Source organism: Felis catus, chromosome D4 (genome assembly GCF_018350175.1).
Source record: "Felis catus isolate Fca126 chromosome D4, F.catus_Fca126_mat1.0, whole genome shotgun sequence".
NCBI lineage: Eukaryota > Metazoa > Chordata > Mammalia > Carnivora > Felidae > Felis > Felis catus.
The window spans coordinates 91,640,317-91,667,959 of NC_058380.1; the positions used below are offsets into that span (position 1 = coordinate 91,640,317).

The window sequence follows — 27,643 nt, forward strand, 5'->3', positions numbered from 1 at the left end:
ACACAGGCAACAGCTGGATTGTTGACTTGCTTCTGGAGTTTATTCTCAGAGCCAGGATAAAGTCTGAGGGGGCAGAGGTGGTGGCAGGGAGGAGCCAGGACTGGGGGCTTGGGGATCCCGGAGGAAAGAGCAGAGCAGGGCGCGATGGCCAGGTCCTGGGGGCTGGGGTCGCCTGGCAGAGAGAGCGGCACCCGTGGGTGGGGCGGGCAACACCAGCTCTCCCACCCCCAGGGTCCCCAGGTTCCTCTTTACTCCCGGGAATCTCACGGAATTCCCGGGGGAAGCCCCTCCGCCTCGGGCAGCCCCGGGACCACCCTGGGGTGGTGGGGTGGGCGATGGCAGGTACGAAGCCAGCCCACAGCCCACCACACTCACCTATCTGTGCTCCTCCATGCACCTGTCTGCCAAGAAAGAACCCGGGGCCGTGGTCAGCACCCCAGGCCTGGGGCCACTTCCCCACCTGGCCCCCTCCCTGCAGCCCTGGAGAGCGGTCTCAGTGGAGCCCCCCCAAAACTGCTGAGTCCGTCACACTTCAGCACTCTCTCCCCTCCTCCAAACAAAGAGGGCGTCGTGCCCCCAGCTGGGCCCAGAGCAGGCTGCCTGCCTCAGGGGGGCCGTGGGCGCTCCGCCCAGTACGGCTGCCCCCCCTACCCCCCCCCCCCGCCATGTTCCCATAGCACCGCTGCCCTTCACAGGCATCCCAGCCCACTGGTTCTGTTTCTGGGGCCCGTTTCCCACCAGGCTAGGGACCCCTGTGTCCTGAGGGCCGCCCAGGGGCCTAGAACACCGAGGCTGCTTGGTGAAACTGGGCCGGCGGGTGGGGGGTGGGGGTGCTGTTCCTGGAGAAGGAGTATCTTCCTGTGCTGCGCCCAGGGCTGCAGGCCAAGGTCACAGGGTGAGGACAGACTGCCCCCACTCTGGCGGCCACAGTGTGCCGGTCCGTGGGCGGTCTGACCGGATGCACTCCACCCCTCGGCCTCCCTTGAATCAGGAGACTTGCCTGCCTCAAATCTGACCTTAATCCTCTTCCCCTGAGATTAGCAGCCCCCCTCACCGGTCTTGGGCAGGAAGACAATGGCATCCTCTGTGAAGCCCCGGGTCTTGGCAAAGGTGCTGAATTTCTCCTTTACCTCAGCCCTTGGGGTCTGGGTGCGGCCTGGGGCAGGAAGGAGAAGCCACTGGCCTCAGTCGGGGAAGGTCTCTGCGGCCCCCACCCCTGCAGTTTAGGGACCCGCCCCTTGAGACCCCCATCTGTGGTCGGGTGGGCCTCCGGCCAGAGCGCGGGTCGCTGGCGTGGGGTACATACTGTAGAGAGTGGCCATGTGGAAGTCCTGGCCCGGGCTTTTTGTGCCCGCCGTGTACAAAAGCGCGTACTCCTCATAGTCCGTCGCCACCACCCACACGTCGTGGGTGCTGCCCCAGTCTGGGAATCCAGGAGAGAATCCCAGTCAGGGACCCTGTCCCCCAGCCTCTGGCCCGCTTCTGCCCCGGCTGGCTGTGGGAGGAAGCCAGGGATGATCCCCTCCCCCACCGGGACAGGCAGCCAGCCCCCAGCCTCCGCACAGCCCCTGAACCCTGCGGGGGTCCAGTGCATTCAAACCAGAAGTCCTGGGGGGTCAGCAGACAGAAAATTAGGGGCTTATGGTGCAGCCACAAACCTCTGGGCTAGAACGGGTCAGAACTGGGGAGAGACTTCCCAGTGGGAAGGCCTCCCCAAGGAAGGGGGTAGATGGTGGGGTGGGAAATGAAGAGGCCCCTGGCCCTGGTTCTGCAGAACTGTGGAGAGGTGTGAGGGGGGCTGGGGGGCTACCCCAGTGTGCTCCGTCTGGCCAGCAGAGCAGAGGCCGGCAGCAAAGATCTGGGGGAAATTCCATCATGGGGGCGGGCAGGGAGGGGCCTGGAGGTGGGCTCCAAAGAGGATCCAGTGTCCTAGAGAGAGGGTTCCTGGTCCCCCACCCGGGAGCCTGGGGTCGATCGGGCCAGGCCTTGGGCTAGCTGACCCCGACGAAGGGGCCACCAGCCCACTCCGTGTACTGCTGGGGCAGGAGGGTTGCCCAGAGCCACCGCCTGCAGGTTGCCCAGGGCTGGACCCAGGGGTCCCCAGCAGGGGGGCCTCACTCACGGGGACTCGTGTAGCTGTAGCAGCCTGGGGTTTCCGCCGGCCGCAGCAGCAGGGTCCGGGTCTCACACTGGTCTTTCCTGTGGGCAGGTCACCGAAGGGGTCAGGGGTCAGGCCGGGGGCTGTCCCTAGATCGTGACCGTGGGGCGGGGAGCTCTCGGCCCCCCCACCCCCAAGCGCGCGCCGCCCCGCCCACCTGAGGAAGGTGGTGGTGAGGTTGAGGCCTCCTTCCGCGCTGGGGGCCACCACTGATATGCACATGGACAGCGCGTTCTTCTTCTCCCGGAACCAGCTCGAGTTGGAGGCGAGGCCCGAGGTGAACCAGCGCCCCAGGAACTGCGGCGAACGGACCCCGCTCGGGTCGGCCAGGACCCTCCTGGACCGACCTGGGTGGGGGCGCCCCCGCCCCCGCCCCCGCCCCTCCCCTCCGGTCTCCAGCCGGGCCCCGCCCCTCCGGTCTCCAGCCGGGCCCCGCCCCTCCGGTCTCCAGCCGGGCCCCGCCCAGGCCCCGCCCCCAGGGGCCCGTCACGCCCCCCGCCGTCCCCTCCGCTCGGCCGGGCTCGGTCGGTCGCGGGAGCGGGCGGCAGAGGGCGCCCCGGCCGTCCCTGGAGGGGTTGGGCGGCCGCGACGCCGGGGGAAGGGGCGCGGGGCGGGGCGCGTGGGCGGGAGGACCGACTGAGCGCGCCCCGTTCCCGCGGCCCTCCTCGCGTGCCGTCCCCGTCGGCGCGCTCGCGCACGATGCGTCCTGAGACCCGGGTGTGGGACGTGTGCCTGCTTTCCTCCGGGCGTCGTGAGCTGAGAGGGGTGGCCGTGTTTGGACGGCGCACGCCCGCGCTCGGCCCGCGTGTCCGCAGGTGCCGTGTGCGCGCTCACGGACACAGGTCGGCCTCCGTGGCTCAGTTCTCTTGGTCGGCGAATTGCTTTAGGCCCAGGGAGGCGGGTGGTTCTCCCGCTCGGCCTCCTCCTTCGCTCAGCTCCCCTCTTCCCGGGAAGACATCTCGGCCCCCTGCAGAGCGCCCCCCTCCCCTCGCAGCGCCCTGTGCCGCCTTGGGGACTGGGCAGGGGAGCCTCTCACCTTGTCCTGTTGGAAGTTGGGCTGCAGGGAGACCTGGGCCTGGGCCCGCGTCTGCAGGACTCCCAGGACTCCCAGCAGGACCAGCCCCATCCACAGCGTGTGCAGAGCGGCCATTGTCCTGGAGCTGAATAGCCACCCGGGCCGGTGGTGCCAGCAGTGCGGGTGGAGTGAGGGAGCCGGCAGGAGGAGCAGAGGCCACTGGAGAGACCCCTATTTATGGGCCTGGCTTGGCCTCCACCCAGGGCCCAGGGACAGCCCACTGCAGGCTCGTGATGCTGGGGGAGGACAGAGCCGGGAGCCCAGCTGCAGGCTTGCCCCCCACACGGCTGCTTATGTAAGAGGCTCTGACCCGGACCCTCCTGGGCCCTGCCACCTGGGGCTGAGTTTGGGGCGGGGGTTGGGGGGGTTGCAGGCAGAGGCTCCTGCAAACTTCATCCTCCCTCCAGTCCCCGCAGCCTGGAGGGGGGTGGGGGCACGTGCCCCGGGGCCTCCGGCCACTTCTGGGCCCGGGACCCCCTCTCACAAGCCCTACCGTCATTCTGTCTCCAGGTCCAGGGACCCTGGGAGGGGACACTGTTCATACGGTATGAGTTTGGTCCTGGAAGGCCTGGCGGGCTGGGTGGTGACAGGAAACTTGGGCCCAGGTAAAGGAACCCAGTCTGCCCCTCAGTGCGGCCGGAGGGCCAGGTGTGCGGGGCACGGCTTCCCCACGGTCAGCTGTCGGGGCTCTGGCCTGTGGTCCCCTGGGTACCCTTCTCAGCCTGGGCCCCCCCTTCGTGCGGGGCCCGCCCACCAGTGTGGCCCAGCAGCACCACGTGAGACTCGGGGCAGTCCCTACCTAGGGCACCCACCGAGACCAGGGCTGCTCACGGCCACGTGTCTCCCCGCCAGCACAGGACTCAGGGACACCCCCACCTTACAGAGAGGGCTGCTTCCAGAACTCACACGTGTCGCCTTGCCTCTGCTCCAGCCCAAGGTCACCCCAGGCCGGCGGGGTCTCAGCTCAGGGCTAAGTGGGGTTGACAGCGCCGACCAGCTATGAGTGGGTTGGGTGTGAGTGTCCTGAGGGAGGCGGGGAGCCTGGGCTCTGACCCCGGGAGAGAAGACGAACCAGGGCAGAGTTCCCGTGTGGGTGCAGACACAGAGGGGCTATAGGTGTGGCCCATGGAGGACAGGAGCCCGTCATCTCCGGGCACAGGCCCAGCGCATTCAGGGGGTGCCGGCTCCTGTCCCAGGGCTTCTGCCCAGAAGCTGGGTTCTTGGCAGCCCTGGCCTCTGGTTTTGGAATGGCCCGGAGGCTGTTCAGAAATGATCAAAGGGAGGCACAGGGTCAGGTCAGCGCCCTAAATGGGACCAGCATGGGCACTGCCACCCACCTTGCGAGGGCAGTGGGGTGGGTACCAGGTCCAGGGATCCTGGTGATGTCAGGGCACCGGGCTTCCTGGCCCTGGCTAGACCCCTGCCACGGGACCATTGCAGGTGGCCGCGCGTGCCCTGGTGGGACTGGGCTCCCCTTCTGAGGCCGGGATCTCAAAACTGCTGGTGAAAACAGGTGTGGCCGTCCTGTGGGAAGGGCTGAGTGGCTGCGGGGAGGGCCCGGGACACCACAGGTCGGAGCCTGACTCTTCTTCCCTCGACACCTTTGCCCTGCAGCCCTGATGGAGGCCAGGGATGTGAGATTGGCGTGTGCTGCCCTTTGTCCCCCCTCCCCCGTGACCCAGGAGTGCGGGAGCACAGGCTGGGGCTTATTTAGGGGGTACTGTGGAGCTACATCATCACGGCAGCTGGGGGAGCAGTTGGGTGGGCAGAGGCCAACGTGAGGGGGTGAGGTGGCAAGAGACAGGAGATGCCCAAGAGGGTGACTGGCAGCGGTGCAGGGGAGGGGGTGGGGGTGCAGGGGAGGAGGGGGGTGGTGCGGGGGAGGGGGGCAGCAGTGCAGGGGAGGGGGTGGGGGTGCAGGGGAGGAGGGGGGAGGTGCCAGGGAGGGGGGCAACAGCAGGGGAGGGGGTGGGGGTGCAGGGGAGGGAGGCAGCGGTGCAGGGGAGGGGGCAGAGGCAGGCCTGAGACTCCCACCCTTCCACCCTGGCCTCCTGTACCTCGGGAGGGCACAGTCCTCAGGTGCTGTCTGTGCACTGGGCTGTGGGATGACAGTCCATCAGAACAGGCAGCCGTTGGGGGCCTGACCCCACAGGACCCTGCACTGGCCCAGGAATAGATCTTGGAGTTCCTTTCAGGCTGGGACGGGGGCAGGAAGAGGAAGGTGGCAGGAAGGCCTGGGGGACACCGGTTGCACCCCGTGTGGGCACCAGGTCTCCTGTCCGTTCGTCGGCCGACAGCCCTTTGGCCTTAGAGAGACCCGCGGCTCTCTGAGTGGCTGGGCTAGAGGTCCCTTTCCAGGCCAGGCCACCCCTGGACAGGAGGACCTCTGTCAGTGGTGAGCACATGTCCCACGGCAAGGCGGCAAGGTGACCCAGGACGCCGGACCAAGGGCGTGGAGGGAGAGGTGATCTAGGGCAGCAGGACCCCGGACATGTGGGCCTCAACAGCTGTCATCTGGGCCAACCTCCAGGAGGGGCCCTTGCAGCTGGATCCCCAGGGGGGTGTCCCACGGATCCTGGTGGTGGGACAAGGTCCTCCTGAGGACAGAGTGGCTCCTGGAGGCCCCGGGTGTCTGGCCCCCAGACCCAGTGCCAGGGACTGAGTCCCTCTTCCTCCATTTCCCTGGTGGGGGGCAGAAGGCCAGGCAGCCCCCACGCCCCTTCTCCCCCAGTGGCCGTTACCGGTGGGGACGACGTGCTTGTGGGTGAGGACAGAGGCCCAGAGGAGCAGGAACTGCCCCTTGGTCCCCCTGTGGCCCAGGTGGCTTTCCGTGAACATTGTGGAGGACAGGGCCTGACCTCGGTGGGGGGGGCCCTGGGTCCGGGCAGGGCTGGCTGCTCTCATCTCGGGTCCCTGCGTGGTGGGGTGCAGACTTCTAGAAGGGTGTCCAGTACCCTGCTTGCCAGAAACCTGGAGGGGCACGACAGAGAACCGGCTGTCTGGGCCCACCCCCCGTGGCGTCGGAGCCCCTCCAGGGGGAAGGGGACCCTGCCCTGCCAGCACAGGCCGCCACCCAGGGAGGCACATCTGTGTGTGGGGTGGGCCGTGTGCGCCCCTTCGGGAGGCCCCGCTGCCTGTGCTGCTCCGGCGGGCGGCACGCTGAGCTCACGCTTTGGGACCCAGAAGGGGGTGACCACCCAGGCAAGATGGGGGCCGGGGCTGCAGCCGGAGGGGCCACGAGCCTCATGCCCCCAGCCCAGCCCGTGGTCAGAGGAGACCCTCCCCTCTCCGGGGGCCTTCCCTGCATAGCCCTCCCCCGGGTGCTGCCTCCGTCTCCTGGGCGACATGCTGAGGCTCCAGTCTCCTCTGCCAGTGGCTCCCCCAGCTCCTAGAATGACCCTCGAGCCCCTTCCCACTGTCCCTGGCCCCCAGAGCAGAGTTCCCGACACCTACCTTCTCCACTCCCGCCCCCCAAGTGCTCCGGTAACAGGGCTGCCCAGCGGCCAGAGCCGGACACCCTGGGCTGGCCAGTGGGGGGTCCGTAGCCCCTTACCCAAGTCCTCATCTGCCCCTCCCGGCACCTCCCACCCATAGTGAGCACCCCGACGCACACTGGTCTCCCAGCCTGCACCCTGCCATCACGTTCCTGCTGCGGCCCTGAGGACCCCGCCAATGTGGACCAGGGTGACCCTGGTTCGGCAGGGACGGGGTGATGCTGGCTGGTGGCTGGCGGCTCTGAGCCTCAGTTTCCCTATCTGTGCAGAGGAGTGGGGATGCTCCCACCTCACAGGACTCATGGGAGTTAGGGGGTATGGCTCTCCCAGCTCTTGGGACAGATCTGCTCCCGGGAACCTCTCTGTGGCAAATGGGGAGCTTCTGTCCGCCTGTGGGCAGAGCTGGGCTGAGGCCGGGGCCCTGGGCCCTCCCCCCTGCTCCGGGCCCTCTCCCCAATCCTTCTGGAAGGGGACCCTGAGCAGATGTGGGGGAGGGGGGTGCCTGGGGCACAATTCTGGGGCTCAGTAGGTAGGTGCCCCGCAGCCACTGGGTCCGGCAGGTAGGGGAAGAGGCACCCTGAGAGCTCAGTCACCTTTGCCTGGTCCAGGTAGGGTCCTGCTGAGCTGAGCTGCTTGTAAGATGTCGGCCCCCTTCTCCCCCACCCCCTCGGATGGTGCATGATGGAGGCCTGGGGGGGGGGGCAGGCGGGGGCGTCCAGGAGCCCCCCCTTGGTCCCTCCCCGCCTCTGCCTCTGCGGTCACGGGACTGCCCCCGCACCCTCTGCTCTGAGCTGCGCCCTGTGTGGCCGGCTGCCCCGGGCTGGGCGGTCTCTGCCCTCCGGGGGCCCCTGCTCAGCTGATGTGGGGACGGGGGATGGGGTGCGAACGTGCTGGATGCTGGGGCTGGTGAGGCCCCTCCTGGCACCCACTGAAAGCAGGCACGCCCGGCCTGGCAAACCAGGCGTCGCTTTGTGGCTCGCAGAGGGCCGGGCGGGGTGGCTGACGGTGCATGTTCCTGACCCGCCAGGGCAGGGTCCCGCTCTGAGCCTGCGGGACAGACGGAGGTGTCTCCGGAGCCCCACGCCAGGACCTGGCGGGGGAGAGATGCCCGGAGGCTGACCTGGGAGCCCCCCCCCCGCCCCCGACCTCAGGTCAGGCCCTCGGCAGCACGCAGACAGCTCTGGACGCAGGGACTTCTGGGGCCCCGTGGCCAGAGACCCAGCCGGGCGCTGCTGAGCTGCCCAGCAGAGACCTGGGGCCCAGGCGGAGGCGGAGGACAGCCATCTGCCTGTGGAGCCGCTCTGGAAGGCAGGGATGCCAGGAGTGGGCCTCATCCTTGAGAGGTCATCGAAGCCACTCCCCTGCCTCTGGCCCGCCAGGTCAGACACAAACCCGGGGCCCAGGCCCAGCCTTGAGCTCATCCTCCGGGGGGGGCGGGCAGTGTCCCCCACAGATGGTTGGCTCTCCAGGGCCGAGTCTGTCCCAGCGCTGGTGGCTTCTCACTGACCTGCAGCTGACAGTGTCCTCTGGCCTCCGATAGGGACCTTGTGGACCCTCCCACCTTCTACTTGGCAATCAGCCGCCCCCCCCCCCACCCCCACCGACCCAAGCTTGTGGGAAGGGGCCTTGAAGGAACCCTGAGTGGGTGGGCAGAGGCGGCCCCTCTAGACCCCACCCTACCCCCTCAGGCCCTGCCCCCTGCCCTCTGGAGGTGCCTCTCAGCCCGGGGGGCGGGGGGCTTACCCCACCCCAAGATTCTCCTCGCATGGAAGGTGTTGAGGAGACTGGCTGGTGGATCCCCAAGGATCTTAAATAGGGAAGACGCCCTGAGTCACAAGAAGCTGCTAGACAGAATATTCTGGAAAATCCCCAAAGGCCTTCTCCCTTTCTCCGCCCCCTCCCCAGGATCTTGCATCAGCCCTATCTCCAGGGCCATATTGGGAAAGATGGCCATTGCCAGGTGCCAGCACCGGCCAGACCTGGAGCAGAGAGCGGGGGGCGGCAAGGTTATGCACCTGGTGGGGCACTGGGACCCACCGAGGGAGTGGGGTGCTGGGTCCGCAGCATGGCACGAGGGCAGGTGCCGCGGGGGCAGGCAGCTCAGACCTCAAGTACAGGGAGCGTTCTATACCCCTCCCCCGCCCCAGCTCCCAGACCGGCCCAGCCTTCAGGGCCCCGGGAAAGAAGGCCGCCCGGGACGGAGACAGGATGGGCGCAGGGGGACCAGTGGGGTGTGTCTTGCCCGGTCTGGGCGGAAATGCAGAGAAGGCCTTGTGCGGGAACACCCTGAGTCCAGGGGCCTCCTTAGACCCAAGAGCGGCTCTCCAGTGGGGGAACCTGGGTGAGGCTGACCCCTCCTGGTAACCTGAGGCCGCTTCGGGCCAGGAGGAACCCAGGGCTGGCAGAGGGAGAGGAGCCTGCCCCCTTCAGTGCTCCTGTAAGCCCACGGCCTTCCATAACCGTGACAGTCAGCGTCAGGGTGACCCGGACAGATGGCCTCCAGAATCCAACCAGGCAGTGGGTGTGGGGGGGTCAAAGCACACCCCCTCACTTGTTTGAGGGCTGGGTGAGAGGTCTTCGGGCTCCTGTGCCCCGTGCGCCCTGGGGGCATCGGCAGATGGGCCCTCCCGGGTCACCACCAGCTAGCCCAGGTATCCCTCTCCTCGAAGACCCCAAAGCCAGAGGACAGTTTTGTGTGGAGGCTGGCTCATCCAGGGCTCCCGTGGAGTCTCCCGATTCTGGAAGTTTCCTTGCCTCTATGGCCTGGCCACATCAGGCTGGCCCAGGCGACTCCAGGACCTCCTGGCCCCAGCAGAGGAAATCAAGTCTCCCGCTGTGGCCCAAGCCCCTGGTCTTTGGTCGTGGGCCTGACCATGCCCCCGACGTGGGCTCTCCTGCCTTTCCCTGGGGACTCGGGGTGACTTCAAGGGGATGGGACCACAGCTCTGAGCAGGGCCAGCCCCAGGGTGGGCACCTAGCAGGGCTGCGGGAAGGGCGCTCTTGGCCCTGTGGGCCTGGGCACGTCCTGGCACCCCAGGAAGCCCTCTGGGGTCCTTGCTCCCCGGGCCCTTGGCTGGCCTCCGATACATGCCATCAGAGATGGCCCGTGCGTAAGGGCGGCTCTGTGGGTCCTGAGAGCCCAGGACGGTGCCCGGTCCTCAGGGCGAAGGCACCCGAGGGTTAAGTGAGGACGGGGTTGGAGAGGACATCTCACTGCGGCCTGGGTCTAGAACCTGGGTGCTCTGGGAGCCACCCACAGCCTGGCCTGCAGCCCTCACCCACCCCACGGGTCATCTGGCGGTCATGCCGGCTCCTCCTGGCACCAAGTGTTTATTTCCGATGGGGGAGGAGTACGGGGACAGATGTGGCCTCAGGGGATGGAGCACAACAAGGCCTTGATGGGCCCTGGGAACCGTCCCTCTGGAGGGAAAGGAACCATCCAGTCTGGCAGCCACTGGTCCTGGAGCCTGGAAGTCACCCTCTGTCCACTGTCTTCCGCGGCCGCCCTCCCTAGGGGATGACCCTCCCCGACCTCCCACGCACCTCCCCCTCCGAGTGTGCGCCCCGGCCTCTGGCTAGTCCCCGCTGGAGGTCTGGGCCCTGCAGACCCCTGCCCTGTCTGGGGGCCGGCTGGGCTCCCACACGGGGCTGAGGGGGGCGTAGGACTGTGAGCAGCAGTCACGGAGGGCATCCTGGAAGAGATGGCAGTGGGTCCAGGAGACCCAGGTAGGGCCTGCTCCGTAGTAAAGAGACGGGACACTGGGGGGCCGCCCAGGGTTAGAGAGGGACAGTCGGTGGCTCTGGAGGTGTGGGCCGGGGGTCACGGAGCCGCATCTAGAAGAACCAGAGTCTTCTGGGGCTGCAGAGACGGGGAGCTGCAGGGTAACCCCAGAAGAGCCGGGGTCACAGGGCCACAGGGTCAGAAGTCAAGGGAGGTCACGGAAGCCACGGCCTGGAATGGGGCTTCCGGACTGGAAGGATACAGGCTGTGCCCACTCCCGGACAGAGGCTCGTCCTCTCCTGTGTCCCAACGCTGGTCACAGAGCCCAGCTGTCCCAGAGCCATCGGGACAGTTGTGCCTGGGACTTTGCCCAGCCGTGGGGGAGGGGCTCTCAGCCCCAGAAGAGGGGTCGGGATGGGTTGGGAGGTGAGCAGGACTAGGGGGCCACACTGCCCAGGCTCGTCCCAGGACCTCACGCCCACGTGGGTTTGCGTGGCTGACGTTGGGGCCGGGGCCTTTGTCCGGTCCGGCCACAGCTGGCTCCTCGGCCCCGACGTCCCCTGGGCATCAGGCAGGGATGTGTTCGGCGGGGCCACTGACTGGTGGGGCTTCTGGCCGGGAGGATTCGGGAGGAGGCAGCGTGGGTGCCCCGAGTGTGGGGGGCAGCCATCCTGCCCCGGCCCGGCCAGACCCAGGGGAGTTTGCCAGCTGGTGAGCAGGTGGGCCAGCGGGCTTCTCCCTTGACTGGGCACAGGATGAATCGCCCCATGCTGGCTCGTCAGCAGGGTCTGCAAGGTGGCAGCCTCACAGGCCCCCACAGGCCAGGGCACGGGCGCCCTGTAAAGGGCTGCCCTCGCTCTGAACACCCAGAGTCCGGCCTGTGCAAAGCCCTTGAACTGCAGCCAGACTTGGGAAAGGACCGAGTAGGCGGGGCCCCGGGGAGGGTCTGCCCCAGACTCCCAGAAGGCCCCCGGGGCTGAGGTGGGTGGACGGCAGTGTTTCTGCAGCTGCGGGGTGGGCACTCTGACGGGGGCCAGCCACGGCCCCTCACCCAGGCAGCCCCCCCACCCCAGCCTCTGACTCTCCCTGGCATCGTCAATGCTGCTGGGGAGGGGGCTCCAGGGCACGGGGGTGGGAGGGGGGCTCTGCCCATTCCCAGCCCCCTGTGCTTTAGGCCTGGTGGGCAGCACCCATGGGAAGGCAAGCGGGAAGCCATGACGTCCTTCTAGCACTTACGAACTAAATGCAGAATGTGGCTTCGGGGTCGTGGCCTCCTGTGGGGGCCGCGGCAGCACTGTTGGGGGCTGGTGTCTCTCTGAGCCTCGGTGGAGGAGAGCCTCATCTCTGCCAAGACAGGGCTGCAGGGCTGTGGGGGGCTGTCCTTCCTTCCCTTCTCCCAGGCTCAGAACCCGGGCCGGTCTCCATCCTCTACCGAGGTGGGGGGTAGTATGTCCCTCCCTCACTGTGTCCCTCCCCGTCTCCGGACATAAACAGGTGTGCCAGGGGTCAGGCCTCTGAGCATCTGCAAAACCAGCGCCCGAGAGCAGGGGAAAAGGCCGCGTCCCCCCGTACCCATTCCTGTGCCCACGCTGCCCGCGCCCTGTCCCGGCCCCTCTCCACCCCTCCCTCCAGCTCAGCCACAGCCCTGAGTGGGCGTGAACTTGGCCATCTGCAGGTGGTTCCGGGGTGGGGCAGCTCCCTGCACTTGGAGCAGCACCCCCCCCGCCCCGCTCAGCCTGGGGGGGCGAGGCCGGGACAGCGGGGCCCAGGGAGACGTGGATGCCATTCACCAGGTGCCATGGACCTGGGGAGCCTCTTGGGAAGCGAGGCCTAAAGCAGGCCCCAGAGATGCAGGGGAAGGGGTGTGCGTGGAGGAGACAAGAGACCAGGCCGGCTGTGCCTGATCTGCCCCCGCCCCAGCCCCCGCCCCGAGTGGAGTCTGCTTCCAGGGACAGGCCCAGGCCTCCCACCAGCTTCCTGGGCCACCAGTCACAGGAGCAGCCTGTGCCCCTCACCCGGGGCCCTCTCCGGTTGGGATGGAGCCAGGGGACCCCGCCGAAGTGCACGGATGCTCCCGGGACATCTGCTGTCCAGGGGCCCGGAGTGCCAGCAACTGACAGCGTGGAAAAAACCCAACCTCCAGTTAATCCGCACAAGCCCAAGAAATAAAATAACTTCCTTCAAAACAAAATAGCTTTCTGCCAGAGCATTCCTGCCTGATGCAGGCCGCGCATCCCGTGGAGAGAGCTTTCAGAAGAAACACAAAAGAGACGGTGTGTTTCACAACAGGCGTGATCGAGCCTACACCTGCGTGTGTGTGTGCCTGTGTGTGCACCCCGTCCGAGCGTGTGCATGCATACAGCAGAGGTCGTGTTTCTGTGTCCCCCCCGCTCCACAACCTAGGAACCTTAGGCTCCTCACCAGAATAGGGAGGTGGACGGTCAGGCCCCCTTAGGGTCCTCGGGTCACGGTGCCCAGGCCCGTCCGTCCCCAGGCTGGTTGCACGGCCACCGAAACCAACGCCCTCCCTCCCCAAGCCCCACCTCTCGAGCCCACCCCCGTTTCCAGTCTGCCAGGAGGACATCAGAGGTGGTCTCCCGACGGCCACACAGGGAGGAGCCCCTGGGTGAACCCCTCGTCTCCCAGTAGACCACGGTAGCGGGTGACTCCGGACACGCTGACGTCTGGCCCTGGGGCAGGGCAAACGGAGCTTTAGCCACGGGCACCTTGGCTCTGAAAGCCTCCTGTGAGCCCGGCAGCGAAGCAGGAAGGGGTGAGGTCACTCTGGGGAGTTGGGGTGGGGGAGGCCCAGCCTGCAAGATCCCTGGTGAGGCTCTTCACACCCCCAGGGTCTGTACCTTCCTCCAGCTCCCAAGGACCAGTCAGCTCACATGCAGGTGGACCGGGGAGCCTGGCCTGCCAGCATGGAGTTACCCCTCCATGCCGGGGCCTGGAGCCCCTTCAGCCCCTCTGTCTGGCCCCGATCAGGGCCTTGGGGGGGTGGCGCAGCTCAGCGCTGGAGGCCTCGCCCAGCCCCCGTTCCTGGGAACTTGCCCCTTCCCGAGCACCCCCCACACAAGCCTCACCCCCTCTCTCTACCCAGCAGAGGGGTCTCAGGACACCCCGGGCAGCTCTCTCAGTCCTCCCCACACCCCAGGATGACCAAAGGGACTCCTCCCCAAGACCCCTTCCCCACCGTCCTCCTGCCACGTGTGGAGTGGGTGGCCTCTGGCCACATGCATGGTCCTCAGTCTGGGCATCGTCCTCCATAGGGTCCCTGTGTCCTGTGTGTGTGTGTGTGTGTGCATGGCAGTGGGGAGGCATGAGGTGACTCGGGAAATTGGCCACCAGGCCCAAGTTACCCACCATGTGGGGGTGGCTGGGAAAAGATGCTTCTCCAGGGCCCAGAGTGGGCATGGGGCCTCGGGGCTTAGACAGACGGGTACAGGGCAGGGCTCCCGGGCAGGATAAAGATACCTGTCCCGGCCATCACAGGGTCCGGAGTGGGGGTCAGCCGCACGATGGGGCCAGCAACCCTACCAGGTCCCACAGCCACCCCGGCCTGGGCCAGTACTCTGGGACGAGCCCCGCCTGGTCTTCCCTCCATACGGCCCCCATCCCTGAGGCATCTGAGGATGTCCTGTCCCTGTTACCCAGCTCCCAGGTCCTATCCTCAGTGATGCCCCTCCACCCTTGCCCTGCAGCTGGGTCTCTGCTCCTGGCCCTCCTCCACTCCCACGTCCCCAGCGTATAAGGTTGTTTCCTGAGGGAGGCATATGAAGGTCTCCCTCAGCAACGGCAGATTTGTCTCTCTCTTTGCGGTCCTGTTTTTTGCTTTAGCTATTCTGAGGCCCTATTATTAGTCGCATACAAATTTAAACTTCTTAACGGTTCTTCATGGATTGATTCTACCATCGTTATGAAATGACCTAGCATTTCTGTACCCTCATGTCTTAAATGTTTCTCTTCTAAAACAACATATGATAGATGTTTTTCAAAATCCTCCGATCAGCCCTTTCTTTTAAGAAGCGTATTCAGTTAACTTTACTTAATGTAACAGTATATTGGGGTTTCAATGCATCATCTTATTTTGTGCTTTTTATTTTTCCCACCTGCTCTCGCCTCCTTGACACTGTGGATTATTTTTCATCCATTCATCATTTCCTTTCTATCAATGTAGGGTAGTGTGTGTGTGTGTGGTGTGTGTGTGTGTGTGTAAGCACATGTATATTTTCTTCGTGGTTATGGCCAACATTATAGCGTCCAGCTTTACCTTGACAAAGTCACCTCTCCCTCCTTCCAAACACTGCCATTTTCGTCATGTTTTGGAATTCATACACTTAATCTCCAAAACATTATTGCTTTGTTTTACGTGGCCAAGATTGATTTTCGAATTCTCCACCTGCTTACTGCTTTCTCTGTTCTTTGTTCCCACTGGAGCTCAGGCCTCGTGTCTGGGGTCACTTTTTTCTCCCTGAATCACCTCCTTCAGGGTTTTCTCCATGGAGCACCTTTTGGCGACACACTCTCTGTCCCATCAGAGCAATTCCAGGCTGGAGGCCTTACCGGCAGTGGGACAGTGGAGGTCAAGAAGTAAACACAGCTGTCCCTTGACCTCACAGCGACTTGGGGCGGGGCGGCCCTCGGCCTGCAGAGACACAAGAGGCGACACACTGAGCGATTCCAAATCAATCTGGCCTCCTCCACAGAGGCGGGACTAGATCTGCGGTTGCCGGGGCTGAGGTTGCCGAGGACCAGTCGCAAATGGGCACCAGGGAGCTTCCCGGGATGATGGAATGTTCCGCATCTTGATTTGGGTTGTGTTGACACAGGTACAATGTGTTGTCAAAGCGTACAATGGAGTCACGTCTATTTTAGTGTATGTCAAATAGAAGTTCATATTTTAGAAATGAAGACTAAGTCAGGACTTTTTCAGACAAATGGAACCCCGGGGAATTCATCACTAACAGATCTGCAATGAAGAAATTCTAAGGGGTGCCCTTCAGCCGGAAGGAAAGTGCTCCTGTGGGAGCAACCGTGGTCTAGGAGGGTTGAAGAGCAGAGAAAAGGCTGGGCGTGGGCAGCCCTGTGGACCGCCATCTTGGTCACCCTCAATACGTCTTGTGGGGAATGAAATATGTTTAGAATTAAAACTCATGGCAAAAATAGAACAAAATCTCAGAGGGTATGAGTGGAACTAAAGTGTTGTAAATAATTCCACTGCCCAGAAGATGGTGAACGTGTTAATTTATATTCAACATGGGCAACTCAAGGACGAGCTCATAACCCCCCAGCTATCTCAAAAAGAAGAGTCAAAAGTTTGAGAAAGCGGGGTCTCCAAGAGAGATCTGAGCGCTCATGATCCTGGCAGTGTCGTTCACAACAGCCACGGCGCGGAAGCAGCCCACGGGTCCACTGACAGGTGAAAAGATAAACAAAACAGGGTCCGGCCGACCACGGAATATTAGCCTCATAAAGGAGCCAAATCCCGGCACCTGCTACAACTGGGCGAACCCGGAGGGCACCGTGCTGAGTGACGTCAGCCCGTCACAGGGGGACACGTCCTGGAGGAGCGGACGCTCACCGGAGGCCCTGGAGGAGTCGGAGCCACGGACACGGAGAGCGGGAGGGTGGGGCTGGGGGAGGGGAGGGTCCACGTGTAACGGGACAGAGTCCAGTCTGGGAAAATAGTCCTGGACACGGGTGGTGAAGGCCGTACAACCGTGTGAATGTGCCTGATGCCCCAGGAGTGAGTACTTGAAGAGGGTTTCAACAACAAAAGGGCGCCTGGGGGCCTCGGTCGGTCGAGCGTCCGACTTCGGCTGGGGTCACGATCTCACGGTTCGTGGGTTCGAGACCCGTGTTGGGCTCTGTGCTGACGGCTTGGAGCCTGGAGCCCACTTCCGATTCTGTGTCTCCCCCTCTCTCTGCCCCTCTTCCACTCGGTCTCTGTCTCAAAAGAAAAAAAATAAAACATGAAAAAAACAACCCCGACAAAGTAATATTACAAGCTAATAAAGAGAGAAGATGATGTAATAAAGAAATTATTTAGTCCAACAGGTGGGGCAAGAGCGCCTGACCTCAGATGAGGGGGGCCCAGCACACACTCCTGTGGTCCTGCAGGTGCCCTGGCCGCTCCCACCCCCGGGCCGGTCCCACGGGGGACCTGAGCCACGTCCGCTCCCTCCCAGAGCTCTGCGCCCATCCGTCCTGCCCCTGCTGCCCTGGCTCATCCCCACCACGCGTGCTGAAGCCCCCAGCAGGCTCAGATGCGGAACCGGGGCCCCAAAGGGTCCCTTGGCTTTGCTGGCCATCCCTCCCGGGGAGCTGCTGTCCCTGGAATGGGCCCCCCAGAGCCGGGGAGGACTCCCCTGCAACAGGCCAGTTTCTCTGGCCACCCAGACAACAGTCCTGTCCTCCCGTCCATCTTACTGCCCTCAGAGACCCCGGCCGCTGGGACGCAAACAGAGCGATGCTGGCCCATCAGTTCCTGGACACAGTGTCCCCTCAAACACCACAGCCATAGCTCAGGCTGGGCTCGAGGGTGTCCACCCCAGCCCAGACGCCCACCTTGAGGGGGGGAACACAATGCATGGCCCTCGCCCATGTCTGCCCTGCCTGTCACACGGCCCCTAGACTCCTGACCTGCAGGAGGGGGCTTGGTGGAGAGAAATGGCCGACCGAGGCTTTCGGAGGGTTGGGACCCAAGCAGGGACAGGGTCTTGGAGGCGGCCTTCCAACCCCTTCCGGCCTCAAAAGTCTCAGGTGCCAGTGACAACAACGTGTAGCACCTGCCCCAGGGGTCCGAGGAGCCTGGGGACCCGGTGCCGCTGGAGTCTGTGTTCAGGGCTCGGCGGGACCCACCTGTGTCCTTGGCCCCAGGGTCTGAGCCCTTCACTTTATAGGGTTTCTGCTTGTCAGAGGTTCATGCGACACTGAGCGATCCCAGGCACAGGCCGGGCGCTGTGCCTTCCAGAACATGGGGCGGGACGTCCGGCCAGAGAGTGCACCTGCTCTCGCCAGGCTCAGAGAGAAGCTGCAGGGGGCGTCCTGGGCAGCCAGCCAGGGGACAGCTGTCACAACACTCAGGCCGGCAGGCAGCGGTACTGACTCTGAGGAGCTACGTCAAGCCACCTGGGCCTGCTGGGAGCCACACCGCACCCCTCTCTAGAAGCGGCAGGGACCCCTGTCCTCAGATGACAGGGCTGGGAGGAGGGCCGGGGGGAGTCGGGGACATCCTCCAGGGCTCTGAGTGAGTCCTGCCTGGCACTGAGGAATGGGGACCCTCCTCCCTCTGCCCTTGATAGGGACACCACGTCAGAAGACCCAGAGAAGTCGTGCACAGGGGTCCTGTGTAGCTCAAAGTCGTAAACTGCACTTCAGACTAGGAAACAAGGCACATCCGTCCTTTCCTGGAGGTGGAGACTAGGGTCACGTGCAGGGGTCTCCGTCCCTGGCTGCGCCCCACTTCTTCCTCTCCTCCCTCTCCCCCCTCTCCAGGCCGGGTCTGCCCAGCCTGCCCACCCAGCTTGGGCTCCTGCCAATGGGTGAGTGAGGGTGGGTGGGGCGCCTGCCTGGGAGGAGGGACACCGCTGGGAGGGGTGTGGCTGGAGAAGGGCCACGGGGCCTCTCAACCAGGGGCCAGACCCCAGATCCCTGGGGGACCTCCCTGGCTTTCACGTGTGCGGCTACCTTGGCCTCTGCCCTGGGTTTGTGCACGACAGCTCGCCACCATTTGTGGCCTGGAAGGCTCACCCGAGACACAGCCTCACGTTGGCAGGACCGGGGGAAGCCCCAGGGGGCCCATCGATATCATTGTAACCGCTGCGGGGCTTTGTGGGACCTCGGCCGGCAAGGCCAGGAGGAAGCAACGTCCCCGTCCCAACAATGCTGCAGGGCCAAGGCACGAAGGCTGGCCCAGGGCCATGCACGGTCCACCCGCGTTTATTTCCTTCTGCTGACCCTGGATTGGGGGAGGAGCAGGCCCAGATTGGGGGCATCCACTCGGGCCAAAGAAACTCGAGCTGACACAGAGCAAGAGACCTCTCTAGATGTTGTTTTACCTGTGGTGGGGCCAGCTCCACTTTGGGCCCTGGGCTTGGCCCGCTGCCCCCCTGCTCGGAGCGCCGTGGGGGCCAAGATGGGGGGAGACTCGGGAGGGCTGGTCCTGTCTGGGGTCGGGCAGCTGTGAGCTGCCCTCGAGTGTGCACAAGCGTGCCGGAGTCCCGGGCTGTGGCTCTCCGTACCCGAAGGGTCCGTACACCCAGTGGAGGTCAGGCCTAGGGAAGTCGTCCCCACGTGCCCACCGGCAGGAAGCCAATCCCCTCGGTGCCCCCCCCCCCGCCCCCAAGGCCGGGGCCTCTGTATCGAGATACGAGGAGACGAGGCCTGCTCGTGTTCTGGGGCCCCAGCTGCACCCCTCATGCAGCTGCAGGGCTGGGAGGGGGTGTGGGGGTGGAGGTGGGGTCTATGAACTTGCCCAGTGGGGGGCTGAGTGGGGAAGATGTAGGGGCCTTGTCCCGGGACCAACTTGTGCAATCCACGAGGGCCTGCCAAGCCACACGCACGTGCACACACACACACACACACACACACCCCAAGAAGCCTGGAGGGCAAGGACAGGCCTGGTGGGCTGGGGTGGGTGAGTATGCTCAGAGGCCCCTACTTCGGGCTCCCCCTACCCACCCGAGGTCACAGTGGGTCGCACGCCTGGATCCCAACACGGGGCATTTATTTCATGCCGAGAGCAGAAGAGGGCAGTGCGGGGCAGTGACACAGGCCTTGGCCGGGGAGGAGCTGCGTCCACCTTCAACGGCTGCTCGGATGGGGGGACTAGTCTGATGGGGGAGACAGAGCCTCGGATGAAGGATGGGGGAGAGACTGGGGGCAGAGCTGGGAGGAGCAAGACGCACAAGAGAGAGCTGGCAGCTTCCGGGAGGGGAGAGGAATCGGGGCTGAGGGAGAAACGGGCTGGGGTGGGGGAGGCCGGCCAGGGACCAGGGGACGTGCCCTCCAGGGCGCCACCCTGCCCCCACCTGGGCCCCCAGACTCCCTGAAGACACACAAGGGGGCGCTCAAGCGCTCGTGCTTGTGAGCACGACGTCCAGTGTGCGTGCACCTCTGTGCACACGTGTGCGTGCGTGGGTGTCTAAGTGGTTACACGTGCACGTGTGTGTGGAGGTCCGTGCGTGTTCTATGCACACGTCTGCCAGTACGTGTTCACGTAGCCCCACACCTCTAAAGGGCCAGAGGTGGGAGGGGCGGGGGTGTGGCGAGAAATGTTCCCGGAAGGGGGAAGGGGTGGCCCAGGATGGAGGGGTGGGGGTGGGACAGGGATCAAATATGGACCCCCCCCCTCCCCGCCCCACTCTGGGCTCAGGCTGAACCCTCTGGGGCCGCCAGGGCCCCATAGGTCGACCCTGAACACAGTCCACACTCACCCGCCGGGCTCCCACAGGGCTTTTGAGGCCCATGGGCAGCTACCTACGCTGGGTCCGGGCTCCCGCCCCAGCCTGAGAGCCCGGGACCGGCCAAGTCCGGGAAGACGACGTTGTTATCTGAGAGGCCCTGAGCTCTGACCAGGTGGACGAACCTCTCCAGCACCCGGGTCCGTATCACCCACGTCCTGCCTGGGGCCCGATGAGCGCAGCACGGCCCTCAGCGACCGGAGCGAGTGGGGGGCGCCCTGCCCCTCCCCCGTCCCGCCGGCTCTACTTGCGGCCACCGGCCAGGCACTCACACAGCAGGCTGACCGTGAGGACGCTCTGACCGCCCGACCGTCTCCTGGACAGCATCAGAGCAAACACGCTGTAGTCAGTGTCGTGCACCTGGACCTCCTCGGGGTCTTTCCCGGGCGCTGAGGGGTGACAGCGCAGCGTCAGGGGCACGCCCACCAGCGCCTCCCCGCCTCTCCCCTGTCGCCCCCTCACCCGCTGTGTTGTCCACTGAGAAGCCCCCAGGCTGGGCCGCTGCGATCAGCACATAAGACCAGGTGATACAGCGGTGGCCCCTGTGAGAGCAGGGATGGACAGAGGAGGAAGGTTCCAGAAGCTGGCCGGACCGCTGGTTTCCTTCTGCCTTTCTCAGGGGCGGGCCCTGAAGTGGGCCCCTGAGAGAATACAGCTGTCTGTCTGGAGGAGACTTCTGTGTGAAGCCACGGGCACGGCCCAGCACACTGCTGTCCCCAGGGAGGCCTGTGTCCACTCCGTGGCCCTCGGGGCTGCCCTGTGTCCCTCCTGGAGGAGCAGCCAGGTGTGGGCCGGTGACCTTGAAGCCTCTGCCCAGCCCACCCGCGGACAGCTCCTCCTCAGCCTGGAACAGGACCTAAAACGTGCACGCGTGTGCCATCGTGAGGGGTTTTCTAGGCCACGGTGGCCCCTCTGGGAATACGGAGTGGGCCTAGTGGGCACTGCCCGTCGCCCCCCCGGCCTCAGCCGTGGACTTCGCGGAGCTGGGCGGGGCGGGGAGGGGTGGGGGCTGCGGGCGGCTGTTGCTGTGTGGGGCCTGGTTCCCACCCCCCCCCCGCCCGGGCTCAGTCCTCGGGGAAACGGCCAGCAGTGCGGGGTCCTCTCCAGGTGCCTGCGCCTGTTTAAGCAGCAACCAGGTGCAGCCTGGCCTGCAGGCCGGGGAGAGGCTGCATCTGCACTGGGCTCTCTGTCCCCCACGGTCGCCCCAGTAATCAACCTCTGGCAGGAACCAGGCCAGTCAGATGCCCCCGAGAGTCTGAGCCGCTCCGGTGGGGGATTCTGGGGTGGCTGGTGGTGCAGGTGGCTTCAACGATGGTCGCCGGCGGGCGAGGGCAGGGGCCGAGTGGAGCCCCTCAGAGGCTCTCGGCTTCTAGCGTTAACCCTGGTCTACGTGACAACCCCCCCTCGTTTTGGGCTCCTCATTTATCTAACGTGGAGCCAAAGAGCCCTAGCCAGAGAGGTTTCTGGGCCCTCTGCCCCCCATAGCCAGGCAGGTGGGCAAGGAGGGGGCAGGGGCAGGACTGCAGGAGATCTGGGGAGGGGAAGGAAGCCCTCGTGGCATCGGTGTCCCCCGAAGGGCAGGCTGCGCCCCCCTCCACCTCATTTCAGGCAGCTGTCTATGAAGACACCCCACTTCTTCCCAGCCAGGGAGCAGGCACTTTACCCAGGCACACCGACCGGACCACCTGTCGCCCTGGATGCAGCAACTGATCCAGGAGGAGCACCTGACTCCAGGAGGACCAGTCAGAGGCCGTTGCCAGGCCGACCAGGATGATCTCTTTTCTGGAACTGAAACCCTGAAAAGCACATCAGCCTAGGCTGATGTTTTATCCCTGTGAGGTGAGAACTTCCCTGAACAACAGAAGTCCAGGGCAAGCAGAGCTGGGAGAGAGAGAGAGGGAGGAGGTAACGGGGACTGATCACACTGTTTGAGCTCCTGGATCCAGCTGTACCTGAAATCCATCAGCGCCCAAGGCCCTTCAGAGTCTGTGATCCGGTGAATGCCCCCCTCTCTTGTGTGTGTCCCCAGAGCTGGCTTAGGTCACTAGCAGCCTGTGCTGAACTTTTGGAAGAGGGTCTTGGGAGAACATGGCACGGGGGCCCATGCTGGACCTGAGTCATGAAGCCGTGGCTTCTGGAGGTACAGGTCAGGGATCCTCACTCACCGGGTCATGGCATATGACACTTTAAGGCTGCCGTTTTCATTCTTCTCGAACGTCGCAGTGAACGGGCTCAGCAAGGAACTGTCTGTCTTCCTGTGGGTGCTGCCCGCCAGGCCGACAACAAACCATTCCCCCTGGAACTGTGGGGACCCGGAGTCGGCAGAGCCCAGGGCAGCCCTGACACCCTCGCCAGGCAGCCTGTGCCTGCGCCAAGCCGGGGGCTGCCCTGGGTCTGGCAGGGACAGAGTGACCTGGCCCAGTGGCTGGTCTTGTCCAGCCTGTTTCCCCATCTGTGCAGAGGGACTGAGACGTCCCCACCTCACGGGGACTGGCAGGGGCTACAGGAGGGAGCGGCTGCCCAGAAGGTCTGTTCGGGGCCCTTTTCTGCTGGATGTCAGGAATCTCTGGAGAGGACACGGAGACCAGGCTGGCCACGCTGGGTTCCCCGGGTGGTGCCTTCCCCGGCCACCATGGCCCTCCTTTCTCCCTGCACTTGGACCCTGGCTTTCTCCCCCTCCAACCCGGCCCCCAGACCTGGTCTTCCTGGAAACTCTGTAAGACGGAGATCATGCCTGGCTGGGTGTTTGAGGTCTGGCCTTTAAGCAGGATGAACATCACCCACAGGGCAGGCGAAGGCCCCATGTCAGCGGGGACGGAGAAGTACTCATTGTCGCTGTGGTCTCAGATACTCACCTCTTTATGGGCCCACCTGGCAGGTGCCCCTCCCCAGGGGTGTGCTCCCGGCACCTTCCTGCTCAGGACTGGCAGAAGAGGTGGGTGCGGAGGGCTTGGGGGTGGGCTGGGCAGGGGCGGGCCCTCTTCAGATCCCGCCCACCAAAGATGGAGGGCATCTGGGTCCCAGCCCAGGAAGGGAGGTGGGCAGAAAATGGAGGTGCTGGGGGTGCTTGCTGGGCCCACTAGCTCCCAGGGATGTCTCTGGACCTTGCTTTCTGATTCCTGAGACCCCCAGCTCCACACCTCCTTGGGACCCCTTCCCAGTGTCCCATGCCAGTGAGGGGGTCAGAGGCCCGAGGCGCCTCCCTAGCCTAGCCCTACCCTAGCGGCATTGCTGCTACCAGGTGGAGGGCAGAATGTTCCATCCCACACAAGGAGCTTGACCTTTTTAGTCCCAAAGGTCAGGGGCACAGTGTTCTGCTGCAGGAACACAGTGTAGAGTCCGGCCTGCCGCCCCCACACCGCTCCGCAGTCCCTGAAATCACAGTGTGGGGCAAGAACAGGGCCAAGTGGCCCTACAGTCACGGGGGGCAGGGGTAGCGGCGGGTCAGAGTGAGGCCAGAGGTGGTGGGGTGGCGGGGCAGGCAGCCAGAATACCCAGATAGAGGTGACTGAGGGGCGGATCACAGGGGCCCCTCTGCCAGAGGGAGGGCAGGGGGCAGGAAGCCCCGCACACCGGGCCTGGGCGCAAGAGGGCCCAGGCTCTGGGCATGTAGCCCACCTGGCCACCCCTGGAGCAAGGGCCTGGGAAGCAAACAGACATTCCCACATAGGCAGTCAAGTGCGTCCCCTGTCCTGGGCCACCTCCCCCCGCCCCCCCACCCCCCAGGGCCTCCAGCAGCCTGTCCTGAGGAGGAGGGCCCCAGCCAGGACACTTGGAAAGCACCCGTCCCCCAGGGCGAGGAGCCTCATGGCTCTGCTCTGTCCTGGCCCTCACTCTGCATGGAAGGGCATGGGCCGCCTGGTCCTTCCTCCTCCAGGAGCGAGTCCCATTGCCAGGTGGAGGTCAAGACCTGTCTGGGCCAGCTGCAGGCCCCAGGACAGGGGGAGGGTCAGGGGTCGGGAGGGCTGCGGCCACCAGCATCTCCTCGAGAACCGAGCCTGCAGGGCAGCACCGCATTCCTTGGGCTCGCTCTGCCCGCTGCTCGGTGTGGCTCTACTACTTGGGGAGAGGGCCCACAAGGAGCCAAGGTGCAAGTGACCCGTTTTTCCCCGCAACTTCCCAAAGGGATCACCGTCCCACAGAAGCTGGCGTAGCAGCTCCTACGCCTGACTCCCTGAACGCCTCCCTCCTCGCAGGCGCCGATCTTGCCCTGGGGATCCCGACCCGAGTCTCAGCCCGCCCAACACCCCGCCCAACACCCGAAAGCAGCCCCCTTGGCGCCCGCGCTCCGGGGAGCCCGGGGGCGGGGCGGCGGCGGTCCCAACGGGGACCCCAGCCCGGCCTTCTCTGGCCACGACGTGCCGGCCGCAGCGGAGGCCGGGCGGGCCGCTCGGGCCAGCTCTCCCGGACCCCGCCCGCTCCTCCCGGCCTAGGGACCCCCGCGGCGCCCCCGCCACCCGTGCGGCGCGTCCCAGGCTGCGCGGAGGACGCCGGGAGCCGCCCCGGCGAGGCTCCTCCCACCCCCAATGCGATTGGTCGAGGGTGCGCACGTGACACCGCCCGCCCGCCGTTTGGGGGGCTGGCCGCAGGTGACCCGAGGGCTGGGGAACCGACCGCCGTCCCCGCAGCCGGGCCCGAGAGGCGGCAGGGTCCGCGGGAACCCCCTCGCGGCAGCCCCCCCTCCCCGCCGGCCTCCCCAGGAGCCCTCCTGCCGTCCCCCGTCCCCGTCCCGTCCTCTCTTCCACAGCAGGAGCGCCCCCAGCTGCTCCCCGCTTCTTTCCTCTCTCCCCGAAACCTCGGACGTGGTGCTCTGGGCTCGCTCTTCCCGAGGACGCGGTCCCGGGCGACAGGGACACCGGGGAGGGATGCTGGAGTCCGGGGATCCCCGAGGTCCTCACCCCGGCCGCGGGCTGGGGTGGGAGCAGCGCTGGGCAGGAGCAGGACGCGCGGAACGACCCCGTGGGACGCCCCTGCCGTGAGCTGGAGGGAGGTGGACGGTCCCCTCCGCAGCGAGCCATGTCCAGCCGTGTCCCCACAGGCAGGGACCTGGCCCATCTGCGCCCCCCCCCCCCCCGAGCTGCTTTGTGAGGCCCGGCGAGCGGAGCCAAGCACAGAGCGTCAACAGTCCCCCCCACAGGGCCAACGGTGTACCTGCCTGTGGGACCGCGGGCGCTGGGGACCTGGGACACAGCACGCCCCAGTCCCGGCAAGGCCGGTGGGCTCCCAGGACAGTGCTCCTCCTCGAGGCCCCCAACAGCGGCTGCCAATTTAGTTTATATACGTCTTTTAAAGGTATTTTTTTCTTCTAAGTTATTAAAAATCCTCTTTTAGAATCAAAAGGCAAAATACAAATTATAATTAACATTATTTTACATAAAAACAATTCACTCAGAACTACAATTATTTCCCGTGCTTTGTGACAATTAGGGTGCATTAAACTTTTTTTTTTTTTTTTTGGAAATAAAATTCATGACAACTGAAATCACCACTCCCCAAACCCCCGCTCCCGCCCCCGCAGACCTGCTGTCGGAGACCCGGAGGGACAGCCCGGGCTCTGTGGGACCTCAGCCCTGGGGTCACTCGGGAGGGTCTCTGGCGCCGCCTTCTGGACGTGCAGCCCTCCCAGAAATCCTGGAGGGAGATCTGTTTGAACCCTCCCACGCCCCAGAGCAGAGCCCCTCATTTTCTGTCCGGGGGACGTGGGGTGAGGCATGCAGGGTACTCTCTGGGGTAGCGCCAGCTCCAAGCTACGGCCCATGTGATACAGGTGCACTGTATCCAGCTCTGCTGTGGATCTCTGGGATGTGGGGCATGTGGGGAGGCTACAGTTTCCTTTGCCCTCCTCCCTCAAAATCCTGGGGGCCAGGGCTCCCCGCTTCCCCCTCTTCTCTCAGCCCTCTCTCTCTGTCTTCCTGGGAGTCTGGCATCAAGACACATTGGGTGGGCAACCCCCAGTCTGCGGAGTCAGGCGTGGTCCCCACCCACTGCAGACATGGAGCCCCCAGAGGGTTGCGGCTGGCTCCTCCCAGTAACTGCCCACCCTCCTGGTCTGGACTGGGCCAGTGGACCGAGTAGGCATGTAGAGATGGGACCAGACAGTGGTCCTCCTGCTCTGTGGCCTACAGCTCACCTGGGATGGCCTGGTCCCCAGCCCCAGTTCCCGGCAGCCCGGGGAAGGAGGCCACTGGGGGCGAAGGGAGGAAAGGGGGGCTAGGGTGGGGGGCCCAGCTCCCAGGTGACCCCTCAGCCTCACCATCAGCCAGTGGCAAGCTCTAGACAGGGCGCTGCCCTGCCTCTGTGCCCGGGGCCGGGCGGGTACTTCAGAAGCACTCATCAGGTGGACGCCTCGAGGGTCCCAAGACGGGAGGCTTGGCACTGGTTCCAGGCCCAGCTTTGGCCAAGTTAATGTCCGTTTTCCTGGCTTTCCAGCCCCAGCCTGGCTCCAGCCTGGGGCTGCCATTTGCCCTCAGACCCCCCCCCAAGTACTGGAGGGGTGCCCCCTCCCACGCTGTCCTTGTTCCCAGGGGACTGTGGGGGGCAGAGGAGTGAGGGGTGCACGTTTCTCCGGGATGGGAAACGTTCAGCCGGAAGCACCCCAGGGTGCTGACTCACAGACACGGGGGCCTGGATCTCGCCCAGTGAAGCTTAGGGAGGCCGCCCACCGAGGGGAGTAGAAGGAGAAAGCCGGCCTCCCACGGAGGAGGTGTCCTCAGAGCCCAGAGACACCATCCCGGAGCAGGACGCCCACAGACCCCTCAGGCACAGGGTGGGCATGTGTGAGGCCACAGCACCCTCCCCCCAAGTCATTTGACCTGCTGAAACTGGCCAGTGTCCTCCAGCAAAAGGAGAAGACGGTTTAGCAACATGGGGGGAGGGGGGTGCTGAATGCGGCTGTAATAATCCGGACAGTGTTCTCACCAGCAGGGGCAGAGCAGAGTCTAGGCCCAGCCCGCTAGGCCCCTGGCACCGGGTGGTATCCACAGCTCCCTCCCTTAGCCGCAGGGCACCTGTCCCCCAGCCCCGTGGGACCTACGCCCCCGCCCCCGGGGTCCTGGCCTGGGGGGAGAGCTGCATGTGGGGTGACTCAACACTTCGTTTTCTTTCGAGTGCCCTGTGGCTTCCTGAACTGACCTCGAGGGTCAGTCTTCCCAGTCCCGATTCTTCTCTTTCAGGGATGTCCTCACTTCTGAGAACCCGCAGTGAGAGACGCCCCGGTGTGTGGAAAGGATGCGCAGTCTACCCTGGGGGGCAGTGAGGAGGCAGACCCTCCTCGGGGCTCGATGTCCCCCCCCCCCCCCCGACAGTCTGGCATCGCTCGGAAGGGCCCCTGCAGGCAGCCATTGTGTGGGGGACACATCATTACCCCATTTTCAGCCCCTCCCTCCCCCTGCCTAAATCTCCCACTGGCCTTGGAGTTCCCACATTCCGGAAAGATCTTCCCTACAGAGCAAAGCCCACCCATCCTCCTGGTTCCTGGTGACCGTGCTCAGACCCTGGGTGTGGGCTCCCTCCCTTGTACGCCAAGCTCCCGGGCTCACCCCAATCCTAGCACACGAATCAGGCTGGCCTGCTTTCTCCGTTTCCCACTCCTTATTCTCCCTGCCTGGCCACCCTCGTGATCTCCGCACCCCCCCTACCCCGGGCGCCTAGCTGCCCCATGCCAGGGCTCGGCCCCAGGTGGTCCGTGCTGTGCCGCATCTACGCTTGCCAGCCCTCAGGGGGCAGCCA

The 27,643-nt window shown here is 65.0% G+C and overlaps 2 protein-coding genes across 5 annotated transcripts; both read right to left on the minus strand.

Annotated features, from left to right (window-relative positions):
* Positions 1-20: 20 nt before the first annotated feature.
* PTGDS (prostaglandin D2 synthase) lies at positions 21-3,372 on the minus strand. The gene is given in 7 exon segments (NM_001009300.1): positions 21-172; positions 376-401; positions 1,055-1,156; positions 1,307-1,423; positions 2,123-2,199; positions 2,316-2,455; positions 3,195-3,372. Coding segments are annotated over 6 exon segments (576 nt in total). The 5' UTR covers positions 3,309-3,372; the 3' UTR covers positions 21-172.
* A 6,668-nt stretch (positions 3,373-10,040) lies between these two features.
* LCN12 (lipocalin 12) lies at positions 10,041-23,684 on the minus strand. Of its 4 annotated transcripts, XM_019816826.3 has the most exons (5): positions 22,081-23,684; positions 20,378-20,457; positions 20,188-20,304; positions 19,889-20,077; positions 19,163-19,285 (listed from the first exon to the last, which is right to left on the minus strand). In XM_019816826.3, the coding sequence occupies exons 1-4, from the start codon at positions 22,365-22,367 to the stop codon at positions 19,932-19,934; spliced, it is 630 nt and encodes a 209-aa protein (XP_019672385.3). In that variant the 5' UTR covers positions 22,368-23,684; the 3' UTR covers positions 19,163-19,285; positions 19,889-19,931. The 4 variants fall into 4 exon arrangements, with proteins under 4 accessions (XP_044899565.1, XP_044899566.1, XP_019672385.3 ...); XM_045043630.1 differs by lacking the exons at positions 19,163-19,285; positions 19,889-20,077 and adding an exon at positions 10,041-15,096; XM_045043631.1 differs by lacking the exons at positions 19,163-19,285; positions 19,889-20,077 and adding an exon at positions 16,340-16,397.
* Positions 23,685-27,643: the final 3,959 nt, after the last annotated feature.